This window comes from Oryctolagus cuniculus, chromosome 16 (genome assembly GCF_051225735.1).
Source record: "Oryctolagus cuniculus isolate XC-2025 breed Fujian yellow rabbit chromosome 16, ASM5122573v1, whole genome shotgun sequence".
NCBI classification, from domain to species: Eukaryota; Metazoa; Chordata; class Mammalia; order Lagomorpha; family Leporidae; genus Oryctolagus; species Oryctolagus cuniculus.
Window position 1 is genome coordinate 22,819,122 of NC_142882.1, and position 12,726 is coordinate 22,831,847.

Consider the following 12,726-nt stretch of genomic DNA (forward strand, 5'->3'; position numbering starts at 1 on the left):
TTTTTTTTTTTTTTTTTGCACAGCAAAATCTTTTTTTTTTTTTTTTTAAGAAAAAATTTTACTTGAAATGAGGAGTTACAGAGAGGGATAGGCAGAGAAAGAGAAAGAGGTCTTCCATCCACAGGTTCACTCCTCAGATGGCCACAACAGCTGGAGCTGGGCCAAGCCCAAGCCAAGAGCCCAAAACGCTGAGTGTCCCACGTGGGTGGAGGGGACAAGCCATCACCTGCTACCTCCCAGCTCCTGGGCTGGCCGGTGGCTGGACTCAGGAACAGAGCTAGGACTAGGACCAACCTAATTCAGTGCCATCGAAAATGGATTTGTAAAAAGCAGACCCTTTGGGAAAGCGGCCGAGGACGGCTCAGGTGCTTGGGCCCCTGCGCCCACAGTGGAGACCCAGATGGAGCTCCAGGCTCCTGGCTTCGGATCCGCTCAGCCCTGGCTGCTGTGGCCATTTGGGGACTGAACCAGCAGATGGAAGACCTCTCTCTCTCTCTCTCTCTCTCTCTCGCTGTGCCTTGCAAATAAATAAAAATAAATCTGAAAAAAAACCGGGAGACCCTTTAAAAAGACACTTGGGTTCATGCTAGCTTTGGAAACCTAAGCCTCCAGGGACAGCGAACAATCTAGGGACTTGCAAGGCGTAAGGACCCCGCTCTCCCTCACTGCATTCCTGTGCTAATAACAGCCCGCCCCCGATGGGGCGGAGCCGTCTGGACTGGGCGGAGCCGGGGGCGGGGCGCTACTTCAAGAATGATCCCCACAGACGCCCAGGCGCCCCCTGAGGATCTCTTTTGCTAGCAGCGTGAATAATTGAGGTGGCAATCAGGCGGAGAGGAGCCGGTTCAGTACAAGCGCGATTGCACACTGCAGCCCGCACGCCCCCTCCCCGCAGCCCCCTGGCAGGAGCAAGTGACAAAAGAGAGAGAATCTTTTCCTACCCCACCCCCCCAACCCTTTCCCCTCCGCTCAGGGGCTGGGGCGGGGGGCGGGGATCTCTTTCTGAGAATCCAGCCCTGGCTCCGCGCCGGGGAAGTCACCGCGTGGAGGAGACAGAGAGACATCTCTTTAATTTCCCTCCCTTAAGGGGCCAAGGGGGTGGCCCGCTCCGAGGGGTGCTTCCTGGACCGGGAGCCCCCGCTGGAAGCGATCGATCGGGAAGCGATGAACGAGCTGGGTCCTCCCCTATCTCTTCCTCATAGCCTCCTCCTCCCTCTCCCCCTCCCCCTCCCTCGCCTCTTTAATTTGTTTTGCTTTTGGCCAGCTCGGCTCAGTCCACCTTTGTGGGAACACACACGGTTGTTCCCAGCCCTCTCTCCTCCCTCTCCCCCCCTCTCTCGCGGGACCAGCCTCCCACCCCCACCCCTTTCCCTTAAGTGAGCCATGGATGCCTGCGTGGCATATGCCTTGGACCCCTGGGGGCTGACGGCGTGGGACCCTCGGAACGCCCGGAGGGCTTGCGCTGCTGCCCAGTAGACAGGTGAGTGGGGTGCCCGGAGCTACTAGCATCTGGGATCTTTCCAAGCTCCCCTTCTGAGGACAAATCCTTGTTAGCGGTGGTGGTGGGTGGCTGGGTGAGTGGTGGGTGAGCAGGGTCCGCGCCCCCCCACCCCCCACCCCGGGTCAAATTCCACTTTTTTTTCTGTCTTCAACCACCCCTTTTCCTTTTTAGGGGTGCATCACGCGCCGGTTTCTACTTGTTTCTTAAGGATCCATTTTCTTCCAACTTGCCCTTAGCATCCATTTGCCGGGCCGCCCACCCCCCCATCCCCCCCACCCCCCACCAAGCAAGCCACCTGCTCCTGGACAGGGGTCATCTTCCCAGTCGGAAGTCAAATTCTACTTTTCAGGCCGCCTGAAGGAGGGGAACGGATGGAGGGGCGGGGGTTGGGACTTGTGCAGGCCCCCAGCTCCCTCCCGCAGCTTAGCGGACCCCAGAGAGAACTTCCCGCGCCTTCCCGGATCTCCTTTCCTGCGCCCCGCTCAGTGCCGCGTGAACGCATGGGGTAGAGAGAGAGGTGGCAGACGCGGTTTGTGGGGGCGTGGGGGACCATGGCAGGGCCTCGGGAAGTCCCGGGGACCCTGCAGTATTGAGTGCAGGCGCCCCTCCTCCCTTTTATTTCCGACCCGAGTTGTCTGGGGGGAGGGGGTGCTGAGAGTGGGCCCCCCTCCCTCTCTCAGGGTCCCTCCCCCCTTTCCTTCAGTCTCTCTCCTCTCTGGCCGCTGACGGCCTCATAGGTCAGAGGCTGAGACCAGCTGTGGGGCAGACTTGGGGCACCTGCTCAGGTCCCTCCTCACCTCCCCCCCAAGACTGATCTGAAAGCTGAACCGGCCAGAGGGAGGCCAGAGACTTCTGTCTACCCGTGACACCTCGCCTCTCCTCTTCTCAACACCAAAGGTGCCTTGAAAAGCTTTCAGCGAGGTCTCCAAGGTGGCCAAGTTCAGGGACGCCTTCCCCGGGCACCTTCCCTGGGCACCGCGCTCACCCAATCTGGGGCCACCTTAGGGCCGTGGTAGGCATCGCGGCTCCCCTACAGCCGCCAGCAGCTCTTCTCTTCCCATGGGGTTTCTCGGCCCGCTCCTGCACCCCAGCACCCAGGCACCCCGGTACCCCAATCTCAGGCTGCAGGAATTACCCTCCCACCCCAACTCCGTAGTCTCAGGCGCTGGCTCTCCCCCAGGGGGCGTTTTCCCTCCCGGATGCAGGCATCAGTAGAGACGATGAAGACTTCAGCTGAGGCCTGACAGGTAGGGAGCGGCCCCTAGGGCTCAGGCTGCACTTGATATTGGACGTGAACCTGCAAAGTCCTTACGGAAGTTGAAAGCTCGGATCTAGAGGGTTTTATTTATTTATTTACTTTTTTTTCACCCCAATGAGTGCCAAGGGCAAGCCACATTCTATTCCTGGATCTTTCCGCTGGGGTTGTCTTCACTAACACAGACAGGCAGGGGCTCGTGGAGAGAGGATTTTCCTGGCTCCCCCCCGGGCAAGGCCAAGTTTGTTGGACAGAAGAGGAGGAGGGGGAGGAGGAGGGATGATTGATTGACTGGGACAGGTAGGAGGAACCATTAAGTGCAGCTTTTTTTTTTTTTTTAAAGATGTATTTATTTATTTGAAAGTCAGAGTTACAGAGAGAGAAGGAGAGGCAGAGAGAGAGAGAGAGAGAGAGAGAGAGAGAGAGAAAGGTCTTCCATCCACTGGTTCACTCCCCAGTTGGCCACAATGGCCAGAGTTGCGCCGATCCGAAGCCAGGAGCCAGGAGCTTCTTCCAGGTCTCCCACGTGGGTGCAGGGGCCCAAGCACTTGGGCCATCTTCCACTGCTTTCCCAGGCCATAGCAGAGAGCTGGACTGGAAGTGGAGCAACTGGGACTCGAACCGGTGCCCATATGGGATGCCGGTGCTGCAGGCGGGGGCTTTACCTGCTATGCCACAGTGCCGGCCCAACATGCATAATTATTTCCATGAACTCTTAGAAGACTCCTTATAGGCATGGATTTTCACTTTTTTTTGGTCATTGTTTCTGCACGAAAATAAATGCCTGTGGCGTCAGCCCGTGGTGCAGTGGGTTGGGCAGCCGCTTGCTACATGCACTGCCTCTCACTTGTGTGAATGGTCGCTCTACGGTGTGGTTTAGGGAATTAGGATAATGATTCGGTGCAGGTGCAATGGGTTGTGGTCTTCTGCTAATTGCCCGACCATGGTTGGTTGAATCCTTGGGTGTGGAACCTGGAGATATAAGACAGGCATGGGGAACATCCAGCCCGCGGGGCCGTGCAAGACCCGCGGAATCATGGGATCTGGCCTGGCAGGGGGGGGACCCAGAACTCAGTCCGGCCAATGGGCAGGCTGATTTTTCAGTGGATCATTTTGTATGGCCGGAAATGATGTCACTGACATCCACGCGGCCCTGGGCACCTCCAGGTGTCTTGACAAAACTACGTGTGAGGAAACGGTGGCTCAGAGAGGTAGAGCCACTGACCCAAGGTCATACAGCATAAGGTAGCAGATCCAGTGCCCAGGCGGGGCCGGGGGGCAGAGATGGAGGCATTCGCCCGACAACGCCGCTCAGTCATTGCTTGGTTGGTGTGGTGGAGGCGCCCCCTTTGCAGTGCCTCTGACCAGGTAGACCTCTGTCCTGTGGCCAGGGGAGGCCCAGGGGCTGGGGGTAGGGGTGAGTGTGCGGTGCAGGCACTGGCCGAGTTTTCTGGAGGAATCCAGTGGTTGCTTTGGAGCTGGGAGAGGGAGGAGCATTCAAGGAGTGGATTCAGGGTTGTCCGAGGGCAGAGGGCGTTAGGCAGTGAGGAGCAAGGGCGGAACCCCTTCATGGACCCCTGGGAGGGACCCCAAAGGACAGACAGTCGAGAGTAACCTTGGGTGGGCAGGTGGACGTTCCCGTGGGTGGTCCATCCGCCTGGGGCAGTGAGGATCCCTGCACAGCCAGGGGAGCACCGCAGAAGGAAGGAGCCCAGGTTTAGGTCTCTAGCAGATCTGACCGCGAGAGGGCACCTGTGAACACCCGAGTCAGCGCACACGCTTCTGCTCAGAGCTCTCCGCGTCTCCCGTCTCACTGCCGCCTTTCTCTCCGAGGCTGCTGAGACCCTGCCCTCGCCGTTCACTCCCGTCATTCGCACCATCGCGGGTTGCGCTGGCCTCCTCATTGCTCCTCCTTGAGCACACCGGGCGTGCCCCAGCCACAGGGCCTTTGCACAGGCTGTTCTGACTTCCTCGGAACTGGTTCCCCTGGCTGTGCCCTCTCACCTATGTCAGGCCTTTACTGAAATATACCTTTCTTAGGACGTCCCTTGTGGCCACCGTAGCTAAGTGACAGGCAGCTTCCCGGTCCCCTGTCGCCTTGATCCTGCCCCACAGCGCCCCCTGCCGGGGAGTCTCCCCTCCTGCGTGTGTCTCTCTGCGGAAGCCACAGGCCGGTGGTCAGGGAGAAGGGCTGGGCTGGGTTTATTCCCCAGCCAGGCGTGGACTTTTCCAGACCCAGGGCCCCGTGGGTTTGCTGCTCTCAGCCATCTGGCCTGGCGGTCTCGTTGAGCTCTGTTCCGTGTCTGTGGAGCCCCAGGCGATGGCCCTGGCTTCGTGTCTTTGGTCACCTTGCTCTCTGCTTGGCTGTGCAGAGATGTGGCAACGGGAGGGGTGGGGGGAATCTACGTGGTCTGGAATGGAGTGGCCTTGAAATGTGGCCTGAATTCACACACAAGCCTTTACTTCTGCCTATTGCCTGGATCGATTTACTTATTTATTTGAAAGAGTTACAGAGGGAGAGGAAGAGATGAGAGAGAGAGAGAGTCTGTCCACTGGTTCACTCCCCTGGTGGCCTCAATGGCCAGGGCTGGGCCAGGCTGAAGCCAGGAGTCAGGAGCTTCTTCCACATCTCCCACGTGGGTGCAGGGGCCCAAGGACTTGGGCCATCTTCCACTGCTTTCCCAGGTCACAGCAGAGAGCTGGATCGCAAGTGGAGCAGCCGGGACTGGAACCGGCGCCCATCCGGGATGCTGGCGTCACAGGTGGCAGCTTCACCCGCTGCCACAGCGCCGGCCCCCACTTAAGAGCTTTTAATGCCAGGCAAATCCCTAACACTTGCCTGGTCCCTGGCTACCGGCAGCAGACACTGTTTGCCCAGGGCCCGGAAATCTCTGTTTTCTCTCGGTCCCATAAAACGCCCACTGGAAAGCGACAGGTGCATTTGCAGGCCGACAGGAAGTGGTGTCCGGGTTCTCTGCTTCCTGTGCCACACTCTGCAGCTCTGGGTGCAGCCGAGAAAGCTTTTTTTTTTTTTCCTTAAAGGTTTATTTATGTGATGAAAGCATTGTCATGGGTCTGAGTAACACCTCTTTTGCGCAGGGCTGGGTTAAGAGGTTCCAGTACCTGGGCCCTAAGCAGGTGGAAAAAGGATCAGAGAGCGAGTGCAAGACGGGGGGAGAGGAAGAGAGGAGATGCGATTTCAAGCGTAGATGCTCTTTTTTTAGCTACCTATTTTTTTTAAAGATTTATTTTCAGGGCCAGTGCTGTGGCACAGAGGGGTAACGCCCTGGCCTGAGGCGCCAGTTCGAGTCCTGGCTGCTCCACTTCCGATCCAGCTCTCTGCTATGGCCTGGGAAAGCAGTGGAAGATGGCCCAAGTGCTTGGGCCCCTGCACCCACGTGGGAGACCTGGAAGAAGCCCCTGGCTCCTGGCTTCGGATCAGCAGAGCTCCGGCCGTTGCAGCCAATTGGGGAGTGAACCAGCAGATGGAAGACCTCTCTCTCTCTGTCTCTGCTTTTCTCTCTGTGTAACTCTGACTTTCAAATAAATAAATAAATCTTTAAGAAAACAAAAAAAGATGCCATTGGGACTCCCGCGTCCCACCTCGGAGGGCCCGGGATGGAGTCCCAGCTGCCTGCTCATGCTCCCCCTGGGTAGGGCAGCAGGGGGAGGGCTTGAGGACTTGGCTCCCTGCCACCCCCCACCATGGGCACCTGTCTGACCCTATTTGTATTTCCTTGGAGGAAAGACATAGGGCACGCAGTTGGGATATGGTTCCGCTCATGGGGCCTGATGAGCCCATGTATCTTTCAACTTAAGTGGCCCATTTTTTAGTCATTGTCCTCGGTCGTCACTGCTGGTTTCACCTGTGGGTGGTGAAGCCTGGTGCTGGGCACAGCTGCGGCAGGGGAGGGCGGTGTTGGTCATGGAAGCCTCCCTGGCCGGCGCCGCGGCTCACTAGGCTAATCCTCCACCTTGCGGTGCCGGCACACCGGGTTCTAGTCCTGGTCGGGGCGCCGGATTCTGTCCCGGTTGCCCCTCTTCCAGGCCGGCTCTCTGCTGTGGCCAGGGAGTGCAGTGGAGGATGGCCCAGGTCCTTGGGCCCTGCACCCCATGGGATACCAGGAAAAGCACCTGGCTCCTGCCATCGGATCAGCGCGGTGCGCCGGCCACAGTGGGCTGGCCGCGGCGGCCATTGGAGGGTGAACCAACGGCAAAAGGAAGACCTTTCTCTCTGTCTCTCTCTCGCTGTCCACTCTGCCTGTCAAAAAAAAAAAAAAAAAAAGGAAGCCTCCCTCCTCTCTCCCTGTCTAACCTGCGGTCCCTCCCTCCATGCCCAATGAGTCAGAGCCATCTCCAAGGATGCCCTGAGGTTGCCATAGCAACAGACTGGTACAGCTTTGGTGATGGGGGTCAGCCTCTCTCTCTCTCTCTCTCTCTCTCTCTCTCTCTCTCTCTCTGGCATGGTTTTCACATGGACTCGGGAATGCGAGGTGGATCCACACCGTACCTGGTGTGGGATTCTCTGCTGTGGCGCCGCCGCCGCCGGTGCCGGTTTCCATGGCTGAAGTTTCCGCACTGTTTGTTTTCTTCTGTTTGCTTTTCCCCCTCATTGTCTGCTGGCTGCTGTTGGGCAACAGAGGGAGGGCGAGGGAGGGAGCAGGACACCTGGTGCCAGGGACCCACACCTAGCTGGGGGGCGCCCCTCCCCCCGGGTGTATACCCATGGGGCAGCTTGCAGAGTTGGCCCCATCCTCCTGTCTCAAGTCAGTGGGACAGCTGACGGCCGGGGCTGGGCTGAGGTCGCTGACCTCTCTCCTTGATTCTCTGCATTTGTGGGTTCAACCAACCAACCATGGGCCAAAATATTTGGAGAAAAAGAAATTGCACCTGCATTGAACATGTGCAGACTGCCTCCCCACCCCACCCCCGGTCACGAGTCCCTAAAAACACAATAGAACAACCACCTACACAGCGTGTCTATTGTACTACACATTATGAGAGGGCTTCCAAAGAGGTTCATGGAGAATAGAATCAAAAGATCAGTTGATTCTGGTGCAAAAAAAAGTTTGGAAATCCACACTCATAGCTTTTTCACGATACACACTTTCCACAAAGTCTTTTTGAAAAAGGGTTATTCGTTTACTTATTTGAAAGGCAGTGCATCAGAGCTGAGAGGGGGAGGGAGCAAGGGAGGAGATAGAAAGAGGGAGGGAGGGAGGGAGGGAGGGAGAGAGAGAGAGAGAGAGAGAGAGAGAATCTTCCATCTGCTAGTTCACTCCCCAGATGGTTACAACAGCCAGGGTTGTGCCAGGCTGAAGCCAGGAGCCAGGAGCTCCATCCGGGTCTCTCACATGGGTGCAGGGGCCCAAGAACTTGGGCCATCTTCCGCCGCTTTCCCAGGTGCATCAGTAGGGAGCTGGATCAGAAGTGGAGCAGCCAGGACTCTAGCTGACGCTCTCGTTTGGGAGGTGGGTGTCACAAGCAGTGGCTTAACCCTTTGTCACAACATTGGCCCTGCCATGAACTCTTTAAAGATCCCTAGAAATGATTTAAAATGTACTGGAGAGAGCGGGCACTTGGAGTTGTCACTTGGGGTGCCCGTGCCCCGTTTCAAAGTGCATGGGTTTGAGCCCTGGCGCTGCTTCTAACCCATCTTCTTGCCAGTGTCCCCCTGGGAGGCAGCGGTGATGGCATGTGTGGCTGAGGCCCTGCCACCCACATCGGGAGATGCACGTTGAGTTCTGGGCTCCTGGCTTCAATGTGACCTACACCTGACTGTTGCAGGGATTTGGGGAGTAAACTAGTGGATGGAAGCGCGCTCTCTCTCTCTGTCTCTCTCTCTCTCTCTCTGCCTTTCAGATAGATAAAAATAAAGTTTAAAAAGTTTAGGCCGGCGCCGCGGTTCACTAGGCTAATCCTCTGCCTAGCGGCGCCGGCACACCGGGTTCTAGTCCCGGTCGGGGCGCCGGATACTGTCCCGGTTGCCCCTCTTCCAGGCCAGCTCTCTGCTGTGGCCAGGGAGTGCAGTGGAGGATGGCCCAGGTGCTTGGGCCCTGCACCCCATGGGAGACCAGGAAAAGCACCTGGCTCCTGGCTCCTGCCATCGGATCAGCGCGGTGCGCCGGCCGCAGCGCACTGGCCGCGGCGGCCATTGGAGGGTGAACCAACGGCAAAGGAAGACCTTTCTCTCTGTCTCTCTCTCACTGTCCACTCTGCCTGTCAAAAAAAAAAAAAGTTTAAACTATATACAGGAGGATGTGTGTAGGTTCTATTCAGTGCACCGTTTCTAGAAGGAACTCACACATGCGTAGGTTTTGGTCTTGGCCAGAGTTCCAGGAGCCCATCTCCCATGGACACCAAGATGGCTATCCTTATTATCCTCATGTTGTGGGAAAGAAAGCAAAACCTCAGAGATCTGAATAATTTGCTGAGAACCCCAGAGCTATCCACCCATCCATCCACCTGTCCATCCACCCACCCATCTACCCATCCATCCACCTGTCCACCTGTCCATCAGCCATCCATCCATCCACCTGTCCACCCGTCCATCATCCATCCATCCACCCACCCATCCACCCATCTACCCATCCATCCACCTGTCCACCTGTCCACCTGTCCATCAGCCATCCATCCATCCACCTGTCCATCCACCTGTCCACCTGTCCATCATCCATCCATCCACCCATCCATCCATCCATCCACCCATCAATCCACCTATCCACCCATCCATCATCCACCCATCCACCCATCTACCCATCTACCCATCCATCCACCTGTCCATCATCCATCCATCCATCTACCTGTCCATCCACCCATACATCCACCCATCCACCCATCCATTCATCCACCCACCTGTCCATCATCCATCCATTCATCCATCCATCCATACACCTGTCCATCATCCATCCATTCATTCACCTATCCACCCATCCATCTGCCCATTCATCCACCTGTCCATCCACCCATCCACCCATCCATCCATCCACCCACCTGTCCATCATCCATCCATTCATCCATCCATCCATACACCTGTCCATCATCCATCCATCCATCCACCTGTCCACCCATCCATCTGCCCATTCATCCACCTGTCCATCCACCCATCCACCCACCTGTCCATCATCCATCCATTCATCCATTCATCCATCCATCCACCCACCCACTCATCCATCCACCTGTCCATCCAGGCAAGAATTACCTGAGATGCTGGAGACTCAATGATAAATGGAACAGACGGGGACTCTCACTTGTGGGGAGCTGACATCCTGTGCATGTGTCAGGGGGGAACGCTGTGACCCCAGCCCTCAGAAACGCCCCGAGGAAGTCCTTGCCAGAGGCTGAGACGGGTGCACCTGCCAGGGTGTCAGATTGGGCAGGATGGCCTTGAATGAAATGTAGCAGCTGGCCTCTTGGAGACTTGGGGAAAAGCACTCACGGAAGAGAGACTAGCAGGTGCGAAGCTGAAGTGGGGAGGGAGAGGAGGAGGCCAGGGGGACCTGGAACCCACTGGACAGAAAAGAGCAGGGGAGAGGAGAGGGGAGGGGAGGGGAGGGGAATGAGACTGTCCCACAGGACACAGATTTTATTCCAGTGTTCCAATGCCAGTGACAGTGCTGGCTGACAGAGAGAGAGAGAGAGAGAGAGAGAGAGAGAGATTCATTCCCCAAATTCCCACAACTGCTGGGATTGGGATTGGGTTGGGGATCCAGGTCTTTGTGAGTGACAGGGACCCAAGTCCTTAAGCCACTGCTGCTTCCCAGGAAGCTGAAGTCAGGCGCCAGTGCCGGGCGCTGAGCTCTGGCCTGCTGATATGGGAGGAGGGCGTCCTAACTGCTCAGCTCACTGGCTGCTCTTGGATTCTTGGGGAAAAGCATTCACGGAAGAGAGACTAGCAGGTGCGAAGCTGAAGTGGGGAGGTGAGGAGGCGGAGGGGACAATTCCAGGAGGTAGAAGCATGCTCACTGTAAGGCTTGGCTGTGGCATGTGTGAGACACTTGTCTCTCTTCTGTCCTCAGTTTTACTTTCTGTCAAATGGGAAGAAAATGCCTTTTTTCCCCCTTTTCTTCCCGGCATCATGGGATACAGTTTGGCAGCATACGAAACACTTGATACATGCACTGTTAAGAGCGGGGTTTTGGGGCCAGTGCTGTGGTGCAGCAGGTAAAGCCACTGCCTGCAGTGCTGGCATCCCAGATGGGTGCTGGTTTGAGTCCTGGCTGCTCCACTTCTGATCCAGCTCCCTGCTAATGCGCCTCGGAAGGCAGCAGGCGATGGCCCAAGTGCTTGGGTCCCTGCTGCTCATGTGAGAGACTCTCAGAATGAGTTTCCAGCTCATAACTTTGGCCTTGCACAGTCGTGGCTGTTGTAGACATTTGGTGGAGTAAACCACAGGACAGGAGCTTCCTCTGTTTCGCTTCCTCTTAAACAGATAATATTTTAAATTTTAATTTATTTGAAAGACAGAGTTGTAGAGAGAGGTAGAGAGAGAGGGAGAGGATTTCCATCCGCTGGTTCACTCCCCAGATGGCTGCAACGGCCGGAGCTGAGTCGATACGAAGCCAGGAGTCAGGAGCTTCTTCCAGGTCTCCCACGTGGGTGCAGGGGCCCAAGCACTTGGGCCATCTTCCACTGCTTTCCCAGTCCATAGCAGAGAGCTGGATCGGAAGTGGAGCAGCCAGGACTTGAACCGGCGTCCACAGGGGATGCCAGCTCTGCAGGCGGTGGCTTTGCCTGCTACGCCCTAGCGCCGGCCCCTGGACTTGACCACTTTTTTGCCTTCCTGGAGCTCGCAGGACCCGCAGGTCTAGAGGAGAACGAGTGGGCAGATCTGGGCCGCCCACTTTGCAGAGGGCAACACCAAGGCTCTAAGAACTTCTGCCTGCCAGGCTCTGAGGCTCGCACTTAGGGGAGGGAACAGGTGTCGGGCAACACGGGCTCCTGGCCGCTATCTCTGTCACGTGGCCTCCGTTGCTGGGCAGATTTCCAGGGCCCCAAGTTGCTAAGGAACCTGCTAAACCCTGGCCTGGCTAGGGATAGGGTGGGTTTTGCCTTCCTGGGGAGGAGGGCGGGGCAGCCTCTCCCCATCTCTCCCCGTCACCTCTGCTTCTGCCTCTCCCTCACTCTGCTTCTCTCTCCCTCTCCCCCTCGCTCTCGCTCTCTCTCGCTTCCTCTAGCTTTAACTCCACTGGGCTGGAGACAGAAGACCCTGGGATTTCTGAGCGAAGCCCATGGTTGACGACGTCCCTCTGGGTCCCCGACCCCATGCTGTCCCCTCCCAATTATTATGACGTCACCCTGCACGGCCGCGCCCTGGGGCCCCCACGTCTTGATGACGACACCCTGGGGGGCCCATGGCCCCAGTGGAGGGGGAACAGCGGCTGCGAGGGGCACCCTCTGAAACGCCGGGGGGGCGTGGTCGACCACCGAGATGTCATCTTGGCTCACCAGGCGCACAAAATCCACAGCACACCCCAAGCCAGGAGAAAAGAATGGGAGTGAGTACAGACACGGGTGGGTGGGGGTGGGGGACAGGCCGGGGTCGGGCAGGCGGGGGTTGGGCAGGTGGGCAGGCAGGGGTCGGGCAGGCGGGGCTTGGGCAGGTGGGACTCGGGCTGGTGGGGCTTGGGCTGGCGGGCAGGCGGGGGTCGGGCAGGCAGGGTCGGGCAGGTGGGGGTCGGGCAGGCGGGGCTTGGGCAGGTGGGACTCGGGCTGGTGGGGCTCGGGCTGGCGGGCAGGTGGGGCTTGGGCAGGTGGGGCTTGGGCAGGCGGGGGTCGGGCAGGCCAGAGCTTCAGTCTGGCCAATTCCATGTGTGGATAAAGCTCTTTAGAATCCCTGTCTGGCACTTGATTGATGCCTCCTGCCTGAAGTGTCCAAACAGCTCCCCTACCAGCCCCGGGAACCCCCAGAGGTGCCCCAACAGGACCGTGTGAGTGTATAGCAGAGAGGCCCCTCCTAGGGGCGCTGTGA

At 57.7% G+C, this 12,726-nt stretch overlaps 1 protein-coding gene across 9 annotated transcripts in view; it reads left to right on the forward strand.

Moving 5' to 3' along the window:
• The first annotated feature begins 888 nt into the window (after positions 1-888).
• Positions 889-12,726, forward strand: part of CACNA1A (calcium voltage-gated channel subunit alpha1 A) — a 211,952-nt gene continuing 200,114 nt past the window's right edge. For 5 of the 9 annotated variants that reach the window (XM_089315021.1, XM_089315020.1, XM_089315016.1 and 2 more), the window contains exons 1-2: positions 1,134-1,480; positions 11,933-12,253. In XM_089315021.1, coding sequence (XP_089171147.1) covers positions 12,021-12,253 — 233 coding nt within the window. In that variant the 5' untranslated portion in view covers positions 1,134-1,480; positions 11,933-12,020. Of the gene's footprint in view, positions 1,481-11,932; positions 12,254-12,726 lie in introns of all 9 variants that reach the window. The other 4 variants (XM_089315017.1, XM_089315018.1, XR_016222260.1 and 1 more) reach the window with 3 other exon arrangements.